Here is a 20847-nt window from a genome sequence, read left to right on the forward strand (position 1 = left end):
TTCCAAAATGGCGACTCGCGGGAGTTCAATTTTCCCCTGTGTCAGCTTAGTATTTGCGCTTTGTTTTGCGCAAGTTGCTGGGGTGACGTATTCAATTCCGTACAAAAACTACAAGACTGATTGTGGGTCGAATCAGTATTATGATGCAGCAGGTCTACTGTGTAGGGACTGCGATTTGACACAAGTGCAAAGTGCAGATGGTGAGACTGTGTGCATGCTAGACCCTGGCCTCACTACTGTTGCACGGACTCTCACTCCCGATCCATCCTTAGCCACACATATCCGTATACGCAATTTCGTGTCGGCGTTCTGAACATTTTCGGCGCACCCACTTATCATCGTGGGCGCAATTTCTTTTGCACACGGACATGATCCTTGACCTTTCCGCTTTCTAAAAACCAATTATTGAATGATTTCACTACGTTATTCAGATATTTTCCAGTCTTTTTGTCTTTATCCATTCAGTCTCACAGGCTCGCTCTCTCAGTCGCCATCTTTAAAATAAGATCATTGAACATTACGTCACTTGACCCCCCTCATCATCTCGTCCCATGTAGGGATCTGTTTGGTCTGGGAACCAGACAGCAATAAACATGTTTATTGCAACTTGATAAAGCCTGAATGTACATGTATATGAACACTCTGAATGTACTGAAAAAATATCCGACAGGCATTTTATGAGTCTTGATTTCACTCTCAGTACCAAGCATTGCATGCATTTTGATTGGCAATTGTTCAACATATTTTTAACAACGCTGCGTTCTGGGGACCATGTACATGTATGTCTCTAGGCCAGTGAAATTTGACTTATTTTTCTCGTCAGGGGTTTTCAAATTTAGATGCGTTTTTTTCATTCATTATTTTGCTATCGTGGAAAAATAATATCTTTTTCACATGCATAAAAAGCTGCTTGATATAGTACTTGTACATGTACATGTATTTGGCATTTAGGGAGGCATTTGGCAGAAAAGGATCAAAAAATTTATTGAATTAATAAGATGACACCTGTAGACCAACACGATTTGTGCACTTTCATCGGTTAATGTTCATCACGTGTCGTGCATTATGTATAAATTTTGTTTATGTCAGTTGATGTAGCGGTCAGAGATCGAGGTTTGACTTCACCTCTTGACTTCACAAAGTCTTCTCTTCGGTTGGCTTCATTTGGGTTCAATCATGTCAATATACCGGTAGCACGTGAAGCCGAAGCCAGAGACAGAGAAAAGATTTAGAATGAGACTACATGTATGTGGCTCTGTAACTCGGGATTGTGTACTAGTCTGATGCTGTTTGACTGTTGGATTGCAGCCCGTGTGGTTGTTGAGTCTGCTAGGGTAAAGTCTTGGTGCAAGACCAGTGATTGCTGCCAGACGTACACGCACGGTTCAGACATGGCCTGGTTTTTTTTGTTTTTTTGTTTGCCCTTTTGGGTATGTTTTGACTTATATTGAGTATCAGGTACCCTGCTAAGCTGACAAGGTGCCCACAGGGATTCAGGCTCCAGATTTTTGGTATTCCGATGACTTGAATTGCCGGAATGTAACTTTTATTGTCGGGAGTTGGATTTTGCGTTACATTTGCGTTAAAATAATGAACACATGCAGGCACTGACGAGAAAGAAGAAATCTAATTTCATTAGCCTTATCGCTGATTGGTTTCCAGACCAAACAGATCCAAACTGTGTTTGACACCTGTTTACTCTAATGAATGAAACATTAGAGTAAACAAATCTGAAAATTGCCCGAAATGATGAATTAATGACCAGACTGGCTGAATGAAGCCGTATTAGAAATAATACTTTACCTCAGAGGCTGGAATCTAGACAGAGGGCCCCCCTCTTGGTAGCATTACAACCCGTAATGGCCAAAAACAGTGGGGCAAGAAAAAATGCTGTTTTCGCATTTGTTCCCTCAATAAAACACCCTGACACAATTAGAGCCAACTGTTTGCTTTGAACATCCCCAGGATTGGCCTGCCAGTGCAGAGGACCTGCATACAAGACAACCAAGAATTTTGGAGGACCTGCAACCTCTGTTGAGTGTGAAGCATGCGGTGCAGGAAAAGTATGTTATTTCATTTATTGGAAAAGAAAAAGGGATTTGATGTCAGATTTGTCAGTGGTAACAAATGTTCTAGGTACATTTGCTTAGAATCTATTGTGTGGAACAGTATTAGCTGCAACTCTTCAGGAGACAAAAGTTATTCTGAACTTGTAGGGGTCTGGAATCCCAGATTCTTTCAAATAAAGTGGATCATTGGCAGATGGATAGTCTGGTATGCGCAATATGTGTGTGTCTGCCTTGTAGCGGGTACGCTTTGAAACTTGATTTCTAAACTTGAAATTTGTGTCATCACCAAGTCAGACAATTTCACTTCATTCAACATTGCCACATCCCAGCACTTGTGAATATCAACTTGATTGTTAATTATTTCTGGTAATGACACCAAAGATTTCTCAAAGGTGCCCAAGGCACCATAGCTTTGCAGTCCTGAAGAAACCTGTAGAGAGGAAACAGTGAGAGGAAGTGACAGTTTTAGAGGTGGGAGGAAAGCCCAGAGGAATATTTTTGGTAGAAATCATGGAATCAAGTAGGGACTGAAAACCCCATCCATAATATGTGGACCAGGCCAGTAATCAAGTAGTAAGGAAGAACTATTACACCAGTCTGAATTTGTATTTATTATTTCTTTGACAACCAGCAGCAGCAGGGACTTGCCACTTTTACATATTAAAAAAAAACAATCATAAAACCAGACAATACAAACACACAACATAAAAACTGTCCCCACATACAGATAGACAGGTACCGTAATTCATTGAGATAAAGATCTTAAAAAGAAATAAATGTGAATAAAAACTATTATAATGAGAATGAGACCATTTAATGTGCCAGTAATGAGGAATTCCTCAAAAGAGCAGGTGTCTAAGACATCACGTTAGAGCCTAGGTGTAAGTTGTCAATGCTGGTTTCAGCCATGGCACAAGAATGGGTGATCACAGACCAGTGAAGGCACTCCAATACAGTGAATTTGCAAATGGGCCTCAACCTGTTGGCTGTCCCAAGCGGAGATATTAAGACACCTACAAGAACACTCTCAAATGTGATGGTGTTGCTGATACATTGTAAGTGTAGGAACACTGTACATGTAGATAACCGCCAAAAATGGAGACGGTTGTTTCACAATGCTTGTGAATGTGTATCGAAAACAAGTTGTAACAAGAAAAGAATTGACGAATATGAAAGAAAAAAGAGGTAGGAGAAAAGTTGTAAAACACCGTACAAAAAATGACGACTGATTACAAACTTTCTTTTTGAACTCTGAATGGTTTTTTCTTGGCTACACAAAGATGATGACTGATTACAAAGTATATTTTTGAACTCTGAATGGTTGTTTCTTGGCTACACAAAGATGATGACTGATTGCAAATTTTATTTTTGAACTCTGAATGGTTGTTTCTTGGTTATTCGCTCTTTGCACGCTGCCGCCATAAGCATGCAGAGCCTCGATCTTTACACAAACCGCGTATATGTTGTTAAGTAATTCTGCGCATGCCGCATAGCTCTTATACAATGCGATTGGACAGTACTTGAAAAGGTGTGTTGATGCGATTCTGCAAGCTGTCAGATGTAGGCTCTGCATGCCTATGGTGGCAATGTGCAAAGAGCGAATACCTGTTGGGTTTCCTAGGCTACATGTAGTCGGATGTAAACCGGGATGCACTTTTGAACCACCACACAAAGTATTTAAAATGTATGAAATACCATTCAAATCTTTATGCATGCATGTTAACATAGAGTGCAACTTGATCAGATATATACATGTATATACATATATAAAAGTAGTCTGTTTTCATCACTTACGACATAATTGATATTTTTGGTTGTGCAGGTAAGCACTGTGAATGGTTGGGATTGCATTGCCTGCGAGACAGCCGACTGCTCCAGTTGCAGCACTGGCGACATCGGTGGTAGGTTCCCCTCCTGAACAGGTGGTGCCTATTTGTGCACTTTTGAATCCTTGGCAAATCTTCACCTAGTGAGTAGGGCTCGTGGCTTACCACAGGGGGCTGGGGGGTTTAAATCCAGCTGCTGGACAAACTAGACATTTCACCTCTGCTTTCCTGGCTCCACCTATGTATAATATTTCAATAGGCACCTCCATTAACTGCTTAGAAAGCTAGATATTGGACGTGTAAACACAGGTAAGATAGGCCGCACTGGTTGGATACAGAACTTGACTATTACATGTAGTTAACCCCAAGTCTTAGTCACTCTTCGCAGCGGGAGACTCTGAGACACTTGGTGGCCACAGACAAACCGGACCTCTTTGACAGTTCTTGGCATGTGTGTGCAGTTCTGGGTGTGTGCGGTAGTTCTGAGCACGTGTACATTTGTGGGAAAGGACTAGTTTGTCTGCTGCCACCAAGCATCTCAAAGTATGCCATTCATCCTCTTATCACGACAACACATTCTTTTTAATCTGCCAAGATCGTACATGCACATGCAGTAACATGCATAAGTTTTTGACACACAGCGACACTGAAGTGTGTAAAATTTTCTTTTTTTGCTGTCATAGAGGAGTACTCAATAACAGGTGTTTTACAACCAACCAAAACTTGCCAGACCTGTGATGCATCCACCACGCCAAACAGCGAAGGAATTCAGTATGTATGGTCCTCATGCTTCTCCCAACCCAGTTTTTCCGTCTTCCTGTTCCCCAATGTACATGTAACTTTGCTCCACAACTTGTCTACCGCATCTGCCCAAGAGTATCTCTCAAGAATTGTAGTAGACCTCTGGACTGGTGACGCCACATTTTACATATGCTTTTTTATGATGCTCGTTGGAGCGTGGGCCCCCCAATGAATGGTTCCATATGAGATGCAAACCCATGCAAACAAAGTGCACCATCATCAGTAAATTGGCCTGTTTACACATGCATACATATTCATGAATTCATACATAACACAGTGTTTGATTCAGATTTGTTCAGATGTGTGCATTGAGTTGAAATACGGCACCTGAGGCAAATACATGTGCAGAGATTGTTGAATTAACCTGGAAAAAGTAGTTTTAAGACAAGTACAGTTTATATTTAATTTTCAAATTCAGATGTTTTTGATGTACAGTTGTGTCCATTTTGTTCTCAAGTCTGTTATTAGACAATGCTAGCTTGTCAAATTTTGAGTTCATTCTATTTTGACAGGTGCGAAAGATGTCACGAGAGTTTCCTTGCAGTCAACAATGAGTGTACATGCAACACTCCCTTGGTATGGATTTTCACACTGATTATACGTTTCAGAAAGCATTCCCTTTACCATTTTGGTTTATTGATGCTGTGAGAAGAATGCTCTATGCTGTCGAGTAGGTTTGTGCGCGTACATGACATAATCATTTGTCTTCGTGGAAACTTGATTCTTTTTATGTTTATACGCAAATCACTTAAGGAAATTTAGTTTAATATCCAGGTGCTAAATATTGCTTATTACCTGACATTCTCCTGCTTACATTCTCCTGCTTAGTACCAGCACTGCCATTCAATTCAATTAGTACGCAGCACTGCAAGTTATCCGGGAGATAAATTAGTAACTCATTCGTTAGAATAAATGCATGCACAAAATGATCTGTTTGTGATATTCCGAGTCTAAAAAAAATCAGTGTGCTTCATGTTTCCCAGCAGGATCACACGTACCAGTTTGTAGACAAAGGTTATGAGAATCGATTGTTGCCCACTCATGGTGAAAATGAATGCGCACTGGATGAGCCCTTTCTTTGGGGGAGGGAAGGATTTAAGGTGCCACATACAGGCATAACATTGGTACAGGTTGTTCTAAGGTAAAGATTCTGTGAAGGGACATTATACAAAATGACACGGTGACCTCATGAGTGCTACATTGTGTGCATTAGTTCTCAGAGAGCCAGTTCAGTATGACAAACGCCCATGCCCAAAATGAAGCGCGTCCGAGGTCATTCGGCCGTGCGTCTGAGGTCTGTCCAATCAGCTTGCCCCTTCACTGACTCACGCACGTGCCTTGTTCCCGAATGACCATGCTTTTTTGAAATACTAAATTAGCTAATTACATGTAAGTGCATGTGCGAGGTGCCGACCTTTTTTTTTTAAACTTATCTCCTCACAAGCCCATAGGAATTTTCGACAGCCAACTGGACATTGTTTGAAAATTAACTTTGGCCTTGGTGTGGAGGATTCAGTACCGTACAGTTATTGATACAGATAAACAACAGGTCCAATCCAAATTCACAACTTTTGTAACGTTTGTTTTATTCCTCTTTGCAAATCAGACAAGGGCAGTTTGATACAGGTGGTTATTTCTTTACCAGCCCGCTTTGCAAGTTATAGAATGCATTTCACTAGCCTTCAGCAGTTTGTACAAGAAGTTGTACACCAGTCAAGTGCTAAGGCCTATGCCTGGTGTGCACAGTCACCTTATACAATCTTTCACTATTTGTACATGTACTTTGTTCAACAGTTTTACTGTTGTGGGCACATTTAGGCATGGCGCAATAGACCGGTGTATTGAATTGATAGTATAACGTCTGTCTTCTCTTCTAAACCTTCTGTAGAGGGGTAGGATGTGCTTTCGAGATGGAGAGATCAAGTCACCAGCTCAAGACACGTTCCAAGTCTCCTATGAAGTGAGTTGGGGTTCTGTGCTCGGCTGTCATTGCGGTAACGAGGTTTTCAAATGCCGACTGTCACAAAGTCACTGGAATTTTTACACTGCCTCCAAGCACCCATAGATTTGAATTTGTACAAGTAAAAGAAAGTGATTACTTGGAAGCAGACACTTGTAATCCTGGGCTGTTTATACAGATTTAAAATTCCTTGCAGTACACCAAACACAAAACGGACAATAGACGACAATACACAATATGCCAGTTAAGCAAAATCAGATTGGTAGCATGGAAAGCCTCTTAATAATGAATTATATGAGTATCACAAGAATTATTCAGCAAGATAGTTCTGTTTGAAAGTTGACAAATAATGTAATTTTGTTTTTAAGTTCGCAGTCAGTGTGCTGGACATATTTGATCTCTCATAAATGTGGTTCACAGCTTTGGTCTCATGAATTTAAGAGGATTTTTGACTATTAAAATCTGCATCATAAATTTGATTAGGGGTTGTCCATAAAGTACATATGCACGAAATGCCGACTTTTCAGACCCCCCTCCCCCTGTACGCATACTCATTCCACAATTCCGAAAGATGCTGCCGGTCTTTCTGTCATCAGTAATGTTGCAGTTTACTAATAATGGACGTTGGCATGGGAGGATAAAAGGTGGGGTGGACGCTGGAGAATACCGTGTTTGAATTTTGACTCACAAAAGCTGATTCTGGTAGTTATTTGTATGAGAAAGTGTAGTGATACGATGATGATTCATTAAGGGCAAACTTTCAGTTTGCGCACGGTGCGCACTGGCTTGAACCCCCCTCCCCTCTGTACGCATGGTGTATGCAGCGGCACCAACCTCCCTCCCCCTCTGCACGCATGGTGTATGCAGCGGCACCAACCTCCCTCCCCCTCTGTTCGCATGGTGTACGCAGCGGCACCAACCTCCCTCCCCCTCTGTTCGCATGGTGTACGCAGCGGCACCAACCTCCCTCCCCTCTGCACGCATGGTGTACGCAGCGGCACCAACCTCCCTCCCCTCTGCACGCATGGTGTACGCAGCGGCACCAACCTCCCTCCCCTCTGCACGCATGGTGTACGCAGTGGCACCAACCTCCCTCCCCCTCTGCACGCATGGTGTATGCAGCGGCACCAACCTCCCTCCCCCTCTGTTCGCATGGTGTATGCAGTGGCACCAACCTCCCTCCCCTCTGTACGCATGGTGTACGCAGTGGCACCAACCTCCCTCCCCTCTGCACGCATGGTGTACGCAGTGGCACCAACCTCCCCTTTCCCTTTCGTGAGTATGTACTTTATGGACGGCCCTTATGAGTAAACTCAGATGAAAGATAATTTCATTTGCAAGAAGATGACTCGGCAGCAGAGCCTCTTTCCAAATTTTAACCTTCATCAGTCAGAAATGTACTTTCAAAAAAACAAAGATCCAAGAATGACGGCAGCTGCAGCAGTTTAGCACTTGGAAACATTTTGAAAAATAAAATCCAACCACGAACATGTAGCCAGCACGTAAAGAGCTCAAAGAGTTGCATGTAAGAGCTACCATTTATGCCACAGTGTTAGTTCAGGATACATATTGTGATGCATATGGGTGATTCTATAAATTAGGGGTCCAACTTGAGGACATTTTGGTGTCCTGTTACACGTGAAACCATTCAAATTTTCTTCATGTAAAATTGTCACAAGATTATCAAACATTTTGCAGATTGAACTGTATATTGTACAGGTCATATACAATGTAATCCTGTTTATTTACAGAATGTGAACAGTACTAATATTAGTTCCATCCAAAAAAACTGAATGATTTCACCCGTAACTGAACACCAAAATGTCCCCAAGTTGGACTTCTAATTAATATAATCACCCACATGCGATGTCGTATTATGACGTCAATGCTGTTATTGTGTTGAGTGTTGCAAAAGTGGCAACACTACACGTACACATAGACCCTTTATGTTAGCCTTCAGTCAGATTTACTTATTTGCTCAAACCTGTTGGCTGCACAAGTCGTCAAAACAAGATATATGACAAAAACAGAAATGCCATAAAATGCTTCATCTCTCCTTCGATGGTGATTCAAGTACATGTATGCCCGTAATACCCTTTTGACATCCATCAAAGGATGTTGTAATTCAGCATGATGCCATAAATAATTACCAGTATACTTACTATTATCCAAGCCACCAAGGTGTGATATTCATCTGATATTCTGTTGTAATGAATGAAGGATATCGTCTTGTGACAGTCCACAGATAGTCCAGTGGTGTCCTGGTACTTCCAGGAGTATCTCCAGGCTGCTGAGGCCATGTGCAGGGTAGGTCTTCTCTGCTGCCAAGACAAGTATATCTGAGCCTGAGGACAGGCAATACACCAAGCTCCTGAAGCTGGTGTGGTTGCTGTCAACTTTAAGAGTTAGTGTTGATTGTTGTCTAACTGGCCTAGTATTCAAGTGGGTCTTTTTATTTTGTGTATCATGCAAATTATCTGATCCCTCGTGAGAGGTAACAAGAATAACAGTATGCACACTGGGTTTTTCTTGACCGTGTATCTGATTGAAACATTGAGGCTCTAGTTGGACTAGGTACGTGTCTTTTAACGTGTTGACTGCCGACTATGAGTACAGTTGTAGTCACAGGTGTAACAGATTCTTCCACTACGAGTATACTCTCAGGAAATGAACGGCTCTTGTAATGTAAATTGAATACACTGGCATCACTGAAGAGCACAAAAAATAGTCTGCTGGTAGTGTGGAGAACATACATGTACATTTGTAAAACGCTCATAATCAGATAGACACGTGAAAGGTACCTATTAAATATGCGCGCATACATACAACGCTTTGCAACTGGGAATGCCCCATTGAAATTATGTGCAGCAGTCAAAGTGTTAAGTCCATTTCCTTGCAGTAATGTGTCTTGCTTATGGACACAGTCATGAATCTGTAATTTCAAAGTTTTATGAGTGGCCCATAGTTTAGGAAGGGTTTCATTACACCCACTTCCCCCATAGCAATCATCACCAAAACCCCTCCCTCCCTGGTCCACGGACTAGAGTGTACCCGCTGGACCATACCACCATGTGCAAGATGGTCATGTCACAAGGAGGTCTCAGTGGTTGAGTCCAATCTATTTGCTCCACAGCTTTACCAGAATCTAACGGCCTGTCAGATGTTGGGCAACCTGTGCGTGCTGTTGTATTACAACCCGAACAGCCAGAATGATGCCTGTGGTTACTTTGACGACATAAGGAGGTCATCTATCCCACTGATTGGAGACAACCTGGACTGGTAAGAAATTGTACTTACATACAGGTAGATACTATAATTTTTTCTTACATTCAGCCCGGGACTGGTTGTTCTTTACTTTTAACCACAAGGCTGAAGTACATGTAGAAAGGACTCGGCTACAAACATACAGTGTTTGTGTACTAGAAATGAAACTTGTAGAACTTCATCAATAATACAATTTTTAAATTTTCCTGATGAAAATTCAATTTGTAAAGATTTCTTCTACGAAGTCCCTTTTTTCAATCAAAAATTATGGAAAAAAAAAACAAAAGCAAGATGACAACATGAACGCTTTGCACGCGATAGCCACCCGTGCTACCCCCCAAAATACAAGATATTTGACACCACCATTGAAAAAATTCCCCTTTCTATATGTGGTCTCATTTTTGCCACGCTATGCACAAACTCCCAAAATTACTATACATCTTTTTTATTTAGGGCTATCTATATGCCATGGTTGAGGTACGGCATTGACCCAGCCGATGAAATCCTGACTGAAATCAACATTCCCACCAAGTTTTCTGCCGAGCCCACGTCCGAGGTAATGTGACAGATCCCGTTAATCTTCACCTGCTTTTCTCAAAGCACATTCGCTTTTATGGAAGCTTCAGATAATATCCCTAAACCTTCTCCAGCTATCCACCTTGAGCCGAAGCACCCCTTCATCGGATGAAAAGAGCCACTTGGTGGGGAATAGTCATTTTGTCGGTAGCAATGCGACCGTAATGCTAGCATTTCATTGTCCGTGACCAAGCGAAGAGCAGCTCCCACCAAAGGAGCGTCTGTTGCTAGAAAAATTGTACCCCTCTTGATCCAGCTCGAGGCTTGTCCACTCGGAGCGGAACAAAAGAGGGCTTGCTTTTTTTTTAGTACTCACCTCATAAGCGCGCAAGTATAATGCGCGTTTGATGCAGAGCACGGTGAGTATGCGTAACTAATTTATTCCAGCATGTATGGTCTTTGCGTACACACAGAACACATGCAAGAACCTGCTTGTAACCACCTGTCTTTCTTTCGCCGATTGGGGTGCTCTTCAGCTAAGGGCGGATAGAGTCATTGAGTAGGAATTGGACGGTACAGACAATAGGGAGTAAAAATCAACGGCAATTTTTTTTTCAAAAGATTGACCAGAAGACAGAGAGGAGCTTACATGTACATTTATGGTTTACAATGAATCTCTGAAGATGCTGCTTAAGAACAAAAACAAACCTACTTCTGTGGATTTGGGTATGCTGTGATGAGACAGTGAAGTGTTTTCTGCTCTTATGTACATCTAAACAAAAGAAGCCAAGATGGAAAGAACAGAATGAGCAACGAAAAAACAAAACACAGAACAATGGAGGCATTGGACCTCCGCTGTGTTAAGGAAAAACCCCTTTTCCTTTGTGTTGGCTTACAGTAACAGGATCCCAGAGTATTTTTGCATGTAACAGGTAAAGGCGCATGCCCTGACATGGGGACTGTGTTCAACAAAAAGCCCTGCCGATAAGTCATTTCAAACCACAAAGACTGGGACTTTGAGCAAAATATGTCTAAGCACTAATTAGTGAGAACAACAGATCATTTTTGAAATCTTTGTGATGTTGCCATAAATTATCGTGTTTGCACCCGAAGGAGCGGCCTTCCATCATTTGACAGTATTGTTTTACCCATAAATCAAAGCAATCTGATACCATTTGCAGACGCTTGAAATAAATAAAGATCTCCAGACTTATACAAAGTGCTGTATGGTTGTTGTCAGAATTACTCCATGCTTCGTTGATTTTTTGTAGGGTCTGTTCTCTTTTTTGGTTTCAGGACAGCACGCTGAAGTTATTTGTGGCCCAGTACGCAGCCACAGGCCATTACCAAGACCTGCGATCAGTCCGTGGTGGTGTTATACAGGTGAAACTGTTTTTTTTATAACATTTGTTAAAAAGCTTTTTATTGAGTGAATATCCAACCAGTGAGATAGTTTGATGCAGTTGTTTGATGTAGAAAGTGAGTTAAAAGTATACTTTACCGACGGATACTTGCATGTTTTTTGTCGCACATGCTCTACATCTACACCTTAGATTGGCAAATCTTAAGGTCCAAGACCATCAACTTCCTATCAGTTATATAGGATTTGGGCAATTTTCAAAAAGATTTTATGGACATTAAAGTGGTTGGTTGTGATGTATTTTAGTTGTTCATTTTCCTGAGTTTGCGTCAGACTGGTTACTGATCTGATGCTTTTTCTGCATTGAGAGGAAGTTTTATTTCCTGTTAAAGCCAAAACCAAGTTGTTGGAACATAAGTGTTGTCCTCCTGATGGTTTTGGCCCCCACAACACCTGTATTTCATTGCACGTGTCACCTCACAACTGTGGACTGAGTACGCGTATGTGAGTCCTGTTAAATGTGAGAAGGTGCTCTGGGTTTGGTTGAGTTTCAGTACTCGCTGCCTACTGAAGCAGACGTGTAAACCACTCAACCCCTCCCCCCCTCCCCGGGTCTGAAGTGGGTTGATGAGAGATGTTGATGGAGTTACTAAAATCTTCTTCCTGATAACTTATTTACTCCTTTTCAGCTTTGTAACGACACCGAAAAGAAAATGAATGCAGCCTACACCTTTGCCACTTCATACTCGAGCAGTGTAGGTATTGGTTTCGGGGGAGTTTTCAATGACAGGTTTTTGAAGGATTTGTATTTTTTTCACATCGTTATATATTATTATTATTTCATCTATTAGTGTATTGCATGTTTGAGAAAAGTTTTTACATTTGGAATGAGCCGGCAGATATTTTTTATGCTTTTAGGTTGAAACTTGCATTGTGCATTTGGTCTGTGAATCGCAGCATTTCATAAATTTAGAAGTCCTTATGTTTCCGTTGTTCTACAGTGTCAGCTCACAGCCCAGGATTTATGGAACAACTATGAAACCACCTTCTTTGATATGTGTATCCTTTGGTTAAGAACTACTGATTATAACAGGCATACACTATGTTTTGTTGCCGTAGACCTAGAGCTCTTTGGCCTCATGTGAGTGGCTGTGGATTCATTGCTGAACCAAGCAGCTGAAAGAAACAAGATATTTTTCACTCCACTATATATTCCTACTTTGGCGGAAATCTTGTGAAATGAATGTTTGAAAGGCCTGCGAGTCAAAACCATTATTACATAGAACCCAAAGAGGAATCCTTCAATAATTTTTATAGAAAAATATCCAACGGGGACTTTGCCCAGTGCAAGGAGACGCAAACTGATTTTTTTTTCACTTTTCCTGTTGTTCCAACAAATGCAACTTTTTGGTATTCGGAATAGTCAGATTAGAAAATTAAGGGTTAGACCCAGCTAAGTAAACACCAACATTTCCTTAAGTAACATGTCTTCCTTTGTTGCATTAAATGGCCCTAGAATTCTCGTGACTCCTCCTTCAAAAAAATCCTACAGAAGTAACAGCAAGTTGAAAGATACTTGATGTAAGTAGGCTTGGAAATTCAACACATCAGCCAAGCGTGGTACGTTTCCATTCCCAATTGTAATCAAAGTCAGTGGGTTTTTGCTTGATATGAGCTCCAGGAAATTAAAATAATAAGAAAAAAACACTTTATGCGTCTAAAGATCTTGCCAAGTTGGCTTTCTTCATGTGCAGTCCACATTACCTGGAATTTCTCCTGAACCGGCTCAGATCTTCAGTACACAGAGGGCACTAACACCAGACTTTACGCCGTCCCTGTCTTGTTAGATAACTACCAGAATGATGGCACATTTGAAAATCGGCGTGAGTACAATACTGATCATTGTAACTGTCACGAAGTTGCAAAAACAGGAAAACAAATTTCACTACCCAACTTCGTAATTGAAAAAAAGACACTTTCACTTATAAAGTACCTATTGTGCGTGTAACTTTAATTACTCCAATAACATGGAGTTAGATCTATGGTGGTGCACAAGGTACATGTATACACGTTTGCATGGTCTTTTATGTGAAACAGGGTATTTTTCCTCAGATTTTGATAAATTCTGTGCACAGTTTCTGCAGGAGATTTAAAGTTTGGGAGTTTGCATTTTTCCCTCTTTTGTCTAAGAATGACAAAAAATAATGATCTAAAAACAGCTGTTATTTATCTTGAGTTGGTAGTACATTGCCCAAGTCATAGCTACTGATGTGTGGCTCTGATATGAGTAGACTTGAAATCAAGTCGGTGATTGACCAGATGTGGTCCACCTTCCTTGTGATGCGTACGCGGTGCGGTTCGGTGTGCAGTGTAATAACGCGGGGACAGTCATTGCAACCTCGTTCCCCAATATGCGTGTTTGGCGGTGCCCAGTTACCGACTTGAACAATCTGCAAGCCTTTTGTGCACAACTTATGGGGCTACCAAAATTGGACAGAGCGCTCTGATTTGCTAAGAATCCTGATTATATGAATATTTATTTTAGGGGCAGTTTGATTGGTAAGTTGAACTTTAGTAACAACAACCATAGTCTTGTTCATTGAGGAGGGCATTTACATTTTAAAACGACGATTTACCATAAAAGCATTGTTTTCTTTTTACCCAGAAAAATAGCTAATAGATTTGTTCTTGAATAGTTATGTGTACTTGGTCTTTAAGCATCATGTGAAAAGGATGCAAGATATGAAAGAAACTGGCACTAGTCAAATCTACACGTCCATATATATTAAATGGATGATTCTGTTATGTACCGTCAGCTACAATTGGTGCTCTCCGTGGAAATGTATGAATATGCAGTGCAGTTGTTGCATGCATGAATATCCATCCAAAGTCAGGTTGATCAAATCGTTAGGGGGCACCGAAACCCGGTACTGAACAGCCCATGACCAGTTGTCGTTTCCGGGCCAAATCAGTGCAGTACCCTGTATTACGGCAACAGTGAACAGGCTCAACACTAATTGTAAAACCACACAGCATGCTGGCTGATATTGCTGTGGACAACAAACATGACCGACTAACGACTTGATTTCAAGTCTATAATATGAGCTCCACAGAGCAAAAAGAACAAAGGGTTACGTTCTCCAATCAGAGAGAATAACGGCAATGGGGATTTTCATTGTTGATTTTCACAGAGGAAAGTAGAAGTGCATGGCAGTTGACACGTCGCTTCTTCCTCGTTGACAATGTAAGTGGCAAGACGGCATCAGAAATAGCGGCTACAGTCATTCGCTATGCCAGCAGCATGGAACTCTTGTAAGTACCTGGCAAGTCCTTGCCAACTTGATGGAAAGAGCTTTAACCCTAACCCCCTAGGGTGTATGTAAAATCATATTGAAATTGGAGGAGTGGGACTGTTAGGGTTAACCCTTAAAGGGGCGCAGAGAGACCAAAATCTGATTCATGTGCCTTTTCTGTGATATATTGGTGTTGAATTTATTACAATCATTTTGGTACCATTTCATGAAATCAGACCCGTCACTGTTGCGAAATGCCAATTTTTGAAATACCTGTGGACAAAAATTGTAATTTTTGTAATGGATTAATGTGTTCGCCGATACATATCTAAGAGTGTGAACTACAAATGACCATAATTGACTGAATTGGAATTTCACAGATATGCTCATAATGCATATTTGTACACATACTAAGTTTCAAAAAGTTTGTAATGGGATTGTCAACATCTGTAGAGAAGCAAAGCAGCAGCCTCATCTTTCACTCCCTGACTTTAAAAAGTACCCAAAACTCAGCCCTCTTAGAATTAACATCCTTAATACTGCATATTTATGAAATGTAAAAAGTTACTGTGATATAAAGCCTTGAAAATGAAGATCAACTGCATGCAGAAATATCTAGAGAACCTTCTCTGAGTAAACGTAACTCTAGTATGAAAGCTCTGTGAAAGTTTGCTTGATTTTACCAACCCTTTAAACAGAAAAAAAATTGTTTGATAGCCGTTGGCTCCTAATGGGGAAAAATCTAGGCACCAGCACTTCAACCCCTTCGCTACAGAGGACTGCTACCACCGCACCGTTGTGTGAGGGTTAGTGCATACCACACATACAGTCTATTCACCATGCAGCTGCTGGTTCAATGTGGGCCTGCTGCTGGACAGAGCTCTCCATTCAGAGCATACCACAGCCCAGCAGTCGCGGTCAAAATAATCCTGCCATGAAGGGATTAATGAAAGTTTAGTAATCACATGCACTGAATAATACCCTGTACATGTTTACGTAGTCTGTTCGCTGAAATAGCCTGAGTTACTGAAAGCGCCATTAAAACAAAACAACATCATCCATGCCGTAGAATCATGACCCAGCCCAGCACACGTGCACCACACAACGTGCATATGCATGGATGTTCACGAGCGCTGCGCCGATGAGGTCAATCCACGAAATCCGGGTTCTCGCGGTTGCTAAGGGGCTCAGCCACGGACGTCATAACATCCGTAGTTTCTGCATGTTGGGGGGCACCCTGCTGCATGAATCGTGCTATTTCCGACACTCTAAATCACAGCGATACCCTTTAATTCTGGAATGAGGTTTCTTTCAGGCTTCATTTACGTAGCAGCCAAAAAAACCAGCAAAAAATTTTGCCCTAGCCTTTATTTATAAAACAGCCCTAGTGTCCATATAAAGTGCATCAACAACGTATGTTTAGATCGGAAACCAACCAACACGTGCGCCTGATCTCAACACATGTACATATACAATATGGTACATACATGTACATATATATGTACATGTACAGCACATACGGTAAGCTTTAAATTCATGATGCGACTTGCGCTGCCAAGAAACTCAATTCTGTCGGTGGTGTTAAATTGCCTCTTCCCCTCAGGATCACATTGCAGAACGAAGCAGGGCAAACAAGAGAGGGTAAAATCTATCCACCACTCCTCAAGATCCAGTACAGTGAGCTAGTCTATGAGGATGATTACGATGCCAACACAGAGGTGACGGTAAGTTGCCGAGCAACATCTCAGCCTAAGTAGTGTGGCACTTTGTGCATGTAGCTTGGCACTGGGTCGGAGGAGGACTGAATCTAAAGTGGAAGTGGCATTTCTGATGTAAATCAAGAATACATCAAGCAGTTTGTTGCGGTTGTTGATATTTTATTAATTTATTCTTCGAATTCTACAGGATTTTTTGTTTATTAGACAGTTACATATATCCGTATTACTGAGATGCATCAAGCCCCTTTTGAAGGAATGGTGAGTGGGGCCTGCCTTTTTAAGCTTCAAAAATTCTTCAAACTTTCATGGATTCTGAAGCCAAATTTAACCTCTTTTTTGTGATACTTTTGTCCTGTTCCTTGCAGGTGTCATTCCGAGTGACGTATGAAATGAGCCGCGACTACGGAGAGAATGCTCTCTCCACTGCCCTGGGGATCTTGAGTGGCATCGGGGTGGTGTGGGCACTCGTCAGGTCTAACGCTTGGAGGCGTAGAGCAGGCCTAATCTACATCGACATCAAGGTAGGACCTCGTGACTACCGTGCTGTTGCTTTCAGGTTCAGTTCCTGATTGGAATGAACTCTTTCATTTTCTGGTCTCCATGGACATTCATCCAGGAAACCAAGATGTGTACATGTATCGCATAGAACAAGAAACACATCTAAGTAATTCGACAACCTGTTGAGTTCTGTAATAAATGACGTAATTCACCAATAACGTAATCGACTTTTATTTATTCTACAATTCAAGTGGTTTCTATGTTTCATCATTGAGAAATCATTGCAAAACGTAGCAATAATATGATATATAGTGCTGGATGTCTTGCTCACTTGTAGTTTCACAGTATGGGTTAGTTTCTATTTAGTTGAGCTTGGTTGGACCATATAGCATTTCTTTGAACTCAAATAACCAAAGGTAGCTGTGACCAGTAATTTTTTTTTTCCCAACGTTCCAGACGATGTTTAAATTCCTGTTCTTCAGCTTTGGCATGTTGGGTGACGTCTTCTTCGTCTGCCTGTTTGGAACGACATTATATTGGTTGTTCTTCTTCAAGGTGTGTCTTTGCAGCTTGGTTTTGAAATGGCAAAAAGTCTATGTGAATATTCTCATGGGAGAGGAGAGTTACCTTTGGTTGCAAATGTTGAAACAGGAGAAAAAATTTCAATAAAAATGAGGCTCAAACCCCTTCACATCTTCATTATAATTGCTTTAAGATCCACATTTGTTACATTTTCAAATTTTCAAGTTGGTTCTAAAAAAAAAGAGCATTTTTTGACTTCACATAACTAAATCTTTCTTTCACTCATAAGCAATGTACAATTTCAGTTCTGAACCCACCTGGAAAGAATTTTGATCCCGTTTGGCACGGGGGACTCGGCATGCCAGTTCTTCATAAATTTTTTATTGTCCCTGTCACACCATTGGGCCATTTTGCAAACGTGTGCTAAAGTCCAGACACTTGCAGCTGGTATCTTTTATGACCACATGACCATGCTTTTTAGCCCAGGTAGAGCGGCTCTGAACCAAAGGTGGTGGCAACGTGTACTTGTTTCAGGCAATGGAAGCTTTTCTCTTCCTGCAAAGCCCCAACTTTCAATTTTGTTGCCCTCTGCAAACCTCTACCTTCCTGCATTTCAATGAACCTTTTTTCCCTGAAGCGTTCCTCATGTCTGAAATCCACCAGGATGCGTTGGAGGGACGGCTTAGGCTTTATGGAACCACAGCGTAGCCATCATTATTTTGCACAGGACCTTATGCTCCTAGGAGTTTAATACCTGTACTTATGAAGAGTGTATCTTTGGTTTCCTACTAAGTGGAGATTCTTAAGAGGATTTTGAGAGGTTCTTAGCAAAACTGCGTATAATAGCTAGAGTTTTCTTCTTCTGTTATGTGACTCCCACCAAAAATGCTACCGGGCATATTTTACTGAAAACATGTTTTGTTCCCTCCTAACAGCGTCAAGATCTTGTGTACCTGGTCCTTCCCCACAAGGCTCAAGAGGTTTCCTTTATTTGGTATTTGTCCTTTGCCTTTTTCTGCAAGGTATGACCTCTCTCTATCAAGGTGTGCACTTTCTTGTATATGCAGATCCGTAGGCACTTTTTCAATAGTTTAGTAGAGCCAATTCTGGGCAAAATTGGTGAGCCCCATTTGGACTCCCATATCTGGCCTCGGTTGCTCCGGTCGTCTACATTGTACATGTACCAAAGGATGAACGTTATTGCCTACAAAATTTGTGCTGCATTGCAAAGAGAAATTAATATAGTGCAGCCCATAGTCTCTAGTCTCAAACAAGTCATTGACTTCATAAAGTGCAAATGCTAACATATTTTTGATTGCTATGTCAGATCAAAGGTTAAGGCTAGTGTTGGATTCAATAAATGCTAATAGACTTTCCAAAATTGATGCGAATAGAAACAGTGAATGAAAGAGGCATTTCGTCCCCTTTGGTGAGAATGGTGGTATCCTTTAGTGGCATCAAGATGGAACTCAGGACTGTGCTTTGATGGTCATAAAACTTTCCTCTGAAGTAACCACAGACAGAGCCAAAGGCTGCTCATGAAAACAAGGAACTGCCAAAACACTGAACTAACCAGCGGCCATCGATCCAGAAAGTTCCTGGTTCTGTCCACCAAATTGCCCCCCGTTCAAACTGGAATGGCTCGGTCGCTTCCAAGTAAAATAACCATCAAGATTTCATTACAAATGATCACACCAAGCTTGATGCAAGGGCAAGCTGTTCAACAGCCCAATCCGTCAAGAAACTAATTGACAAAGAATCTCGTCAAATTCGTCAAATTCTCTCATCTGCAGTCCCTGGACGTCCTGCATCTGATCGTCTACCAGTGCCTGGGCGACATCTTTCTGATTGACTGGGAGCGGTCAAGGGGTCGTGTTGTCCAGTCCAGTGACCCTGGCAACAACAAGGGGAGCGTGGCTCCCGTCAGCATCTGGAGGACCTATTTTGTTGCAAACGAATGGAATGAGCTGCAGGTAAGCAGAAACAGTACACGTGGCACAAAATACGGTAGAATGGGGCCAGTAAGTTACCCTCACATCAGCATGCTTCCCTGGTGGTTCTTACATTATTACCATGCCTTGAGTGCTCCACAACCTGTTATTTATGTGTATTAGTATGAAGGCAATATCTGGATTGAGACCAGAGGGTGATTTCTGTTTTGAAAAAGAAAATTAAAATCCATTTTTTCGTCGAATCTGACATGCAATTTTCTTCTGTCCATGTTTGACTGCAAAACGGAATAACAGCTTTGCAAGAATATAAAGCACTCTTCTGTTTCATCCAAACTACAGCTTCATTTCCTATTCACAAAATGCAAAATGTTGTTGGGTGTTCAAGCACTCATGGACATTTATAACTCTGGGGAAACACTGTTGAAGTGACTGGCCCCCTTCAATTTTTTTTGTGTCATGTAAGTATTGTTCACATTGGATGATTTTTATTCTGGGTAAATAACATTTCACTTCATCAGCTGTGATTTCACGCACAGATTCTGCAGGAATCTAGACTTCTCTCTTTTCCATTGGCCTGTATGCTTTCAAAAACAAGAATTAAATTTCATGGGGGAAAACACTGTTGATTTTTAATTTTAACCCTAACTCCCCAAAGTGATTTATTGGGAACCATACCCATTCACACAAATTCCAACACCATATGGTAAACTGTGCACAAAAACTGTTGGACTCTGTTTATTTTGGGTATGCCTGAACCCATGTTAAAGCACAAGCAGTTTAGGGGTGCAGTACCCAGTGCCTCAAATTCACACACTTTACTGGTGTTCAGTTCTGTGTGGTTAGGGTTAATATTGAAAGGTAACTTGTCAACCTGACATTGAAGTGGAAGAAGCTGACTTTAGACATAGGAGCAGATGACGTTAATTTAGAAATATCAAGGCAAATGACACTAAAATTCTGAGCAACTTTTGTTATACATAGTCATTTCCCTTTTTTAAACATCAGTATTAACTTCAGGCCGTACATTGCACACTCATTTTTCATTGAATAATTTCAAATTATGAAATA

The 20847-nt window shown here is 41.3% G+C and overlaps 1 protein-coding gene across 1 annotated transcript in view; it reads left to right on the forward strand.

The window, feature by feature from the left end:
• The window catches only part of tmem67 (transmembrane protein 67), a 31911-nt gene continuing 11064 nt past the window's right edge, over positions 1-20847 (forward strand). Inside the window, exons 1-19 of the mRNA XM_022245257.2 lie at positions 1-200; positions 1966-2063; positions 3892-3970; positions 4579-4666; positions 5209-5272; positions 6585-6656; positions 8895-8963; positions 9790-9935; positions 10374-10476; positions 11733-11819; positions 12486-12551; positions 12798-12855; positions 13587-13679; positions 14988-15108; positions 16693-16813; positions 17173-17328; positions 17762-17860; positions 18763-18849; positions 19621-19800. Coding sequence (XP_022100949.2) covers positions 8-200; positions 1966-2063; positions 3892-3970; positions 4579-4666; positions 5209-5272; positions 6585-6656; positions 8895-8963; positions 9790-9935; positions 10374-10476; positions 11733-11819; positions 12486-12551; positions 12798-12855; positions 13587-13679; positions 14988-15108; positions 16693-16813; positions 17173-17328; positions 17762-17860; positions 18763-18849; positions 19621-19800 — 1980 coding nt within the window. The 5' untranslated portion in view covers positions 1-7. The remainder of the gene's footprint in view (positions 201-1965; positions 2064-3891; positions 3971-4578; positions 4667-5208; positions 5273-6584; positions 6657-8894; positions 8964-9789; positions 9936-10373; positions 10477-11732; positions 11820-12485; positions 12552-12797; positions 12856-13586; positions 13680-14987; positions 15109-16692; positions 16814-17172; positions 17329-17761; positions 17861-18762; positions 18850-19620; positions 19801-20847) is intronic.

Source organism: Acanthaster planci, linkage group LG06 (assembly GCF_054643075.1).
Source record: "Acanthaster planci isolate LZ-2023a linkage group LG06, COTS_SCS, whole genome shotgun sequence".
NCBI lineage: Eukaryota > Metazoa > Echinodermata > Asteroidea > Valvatida > Acanthasteridae > Acanthaster > Acanthaster planci.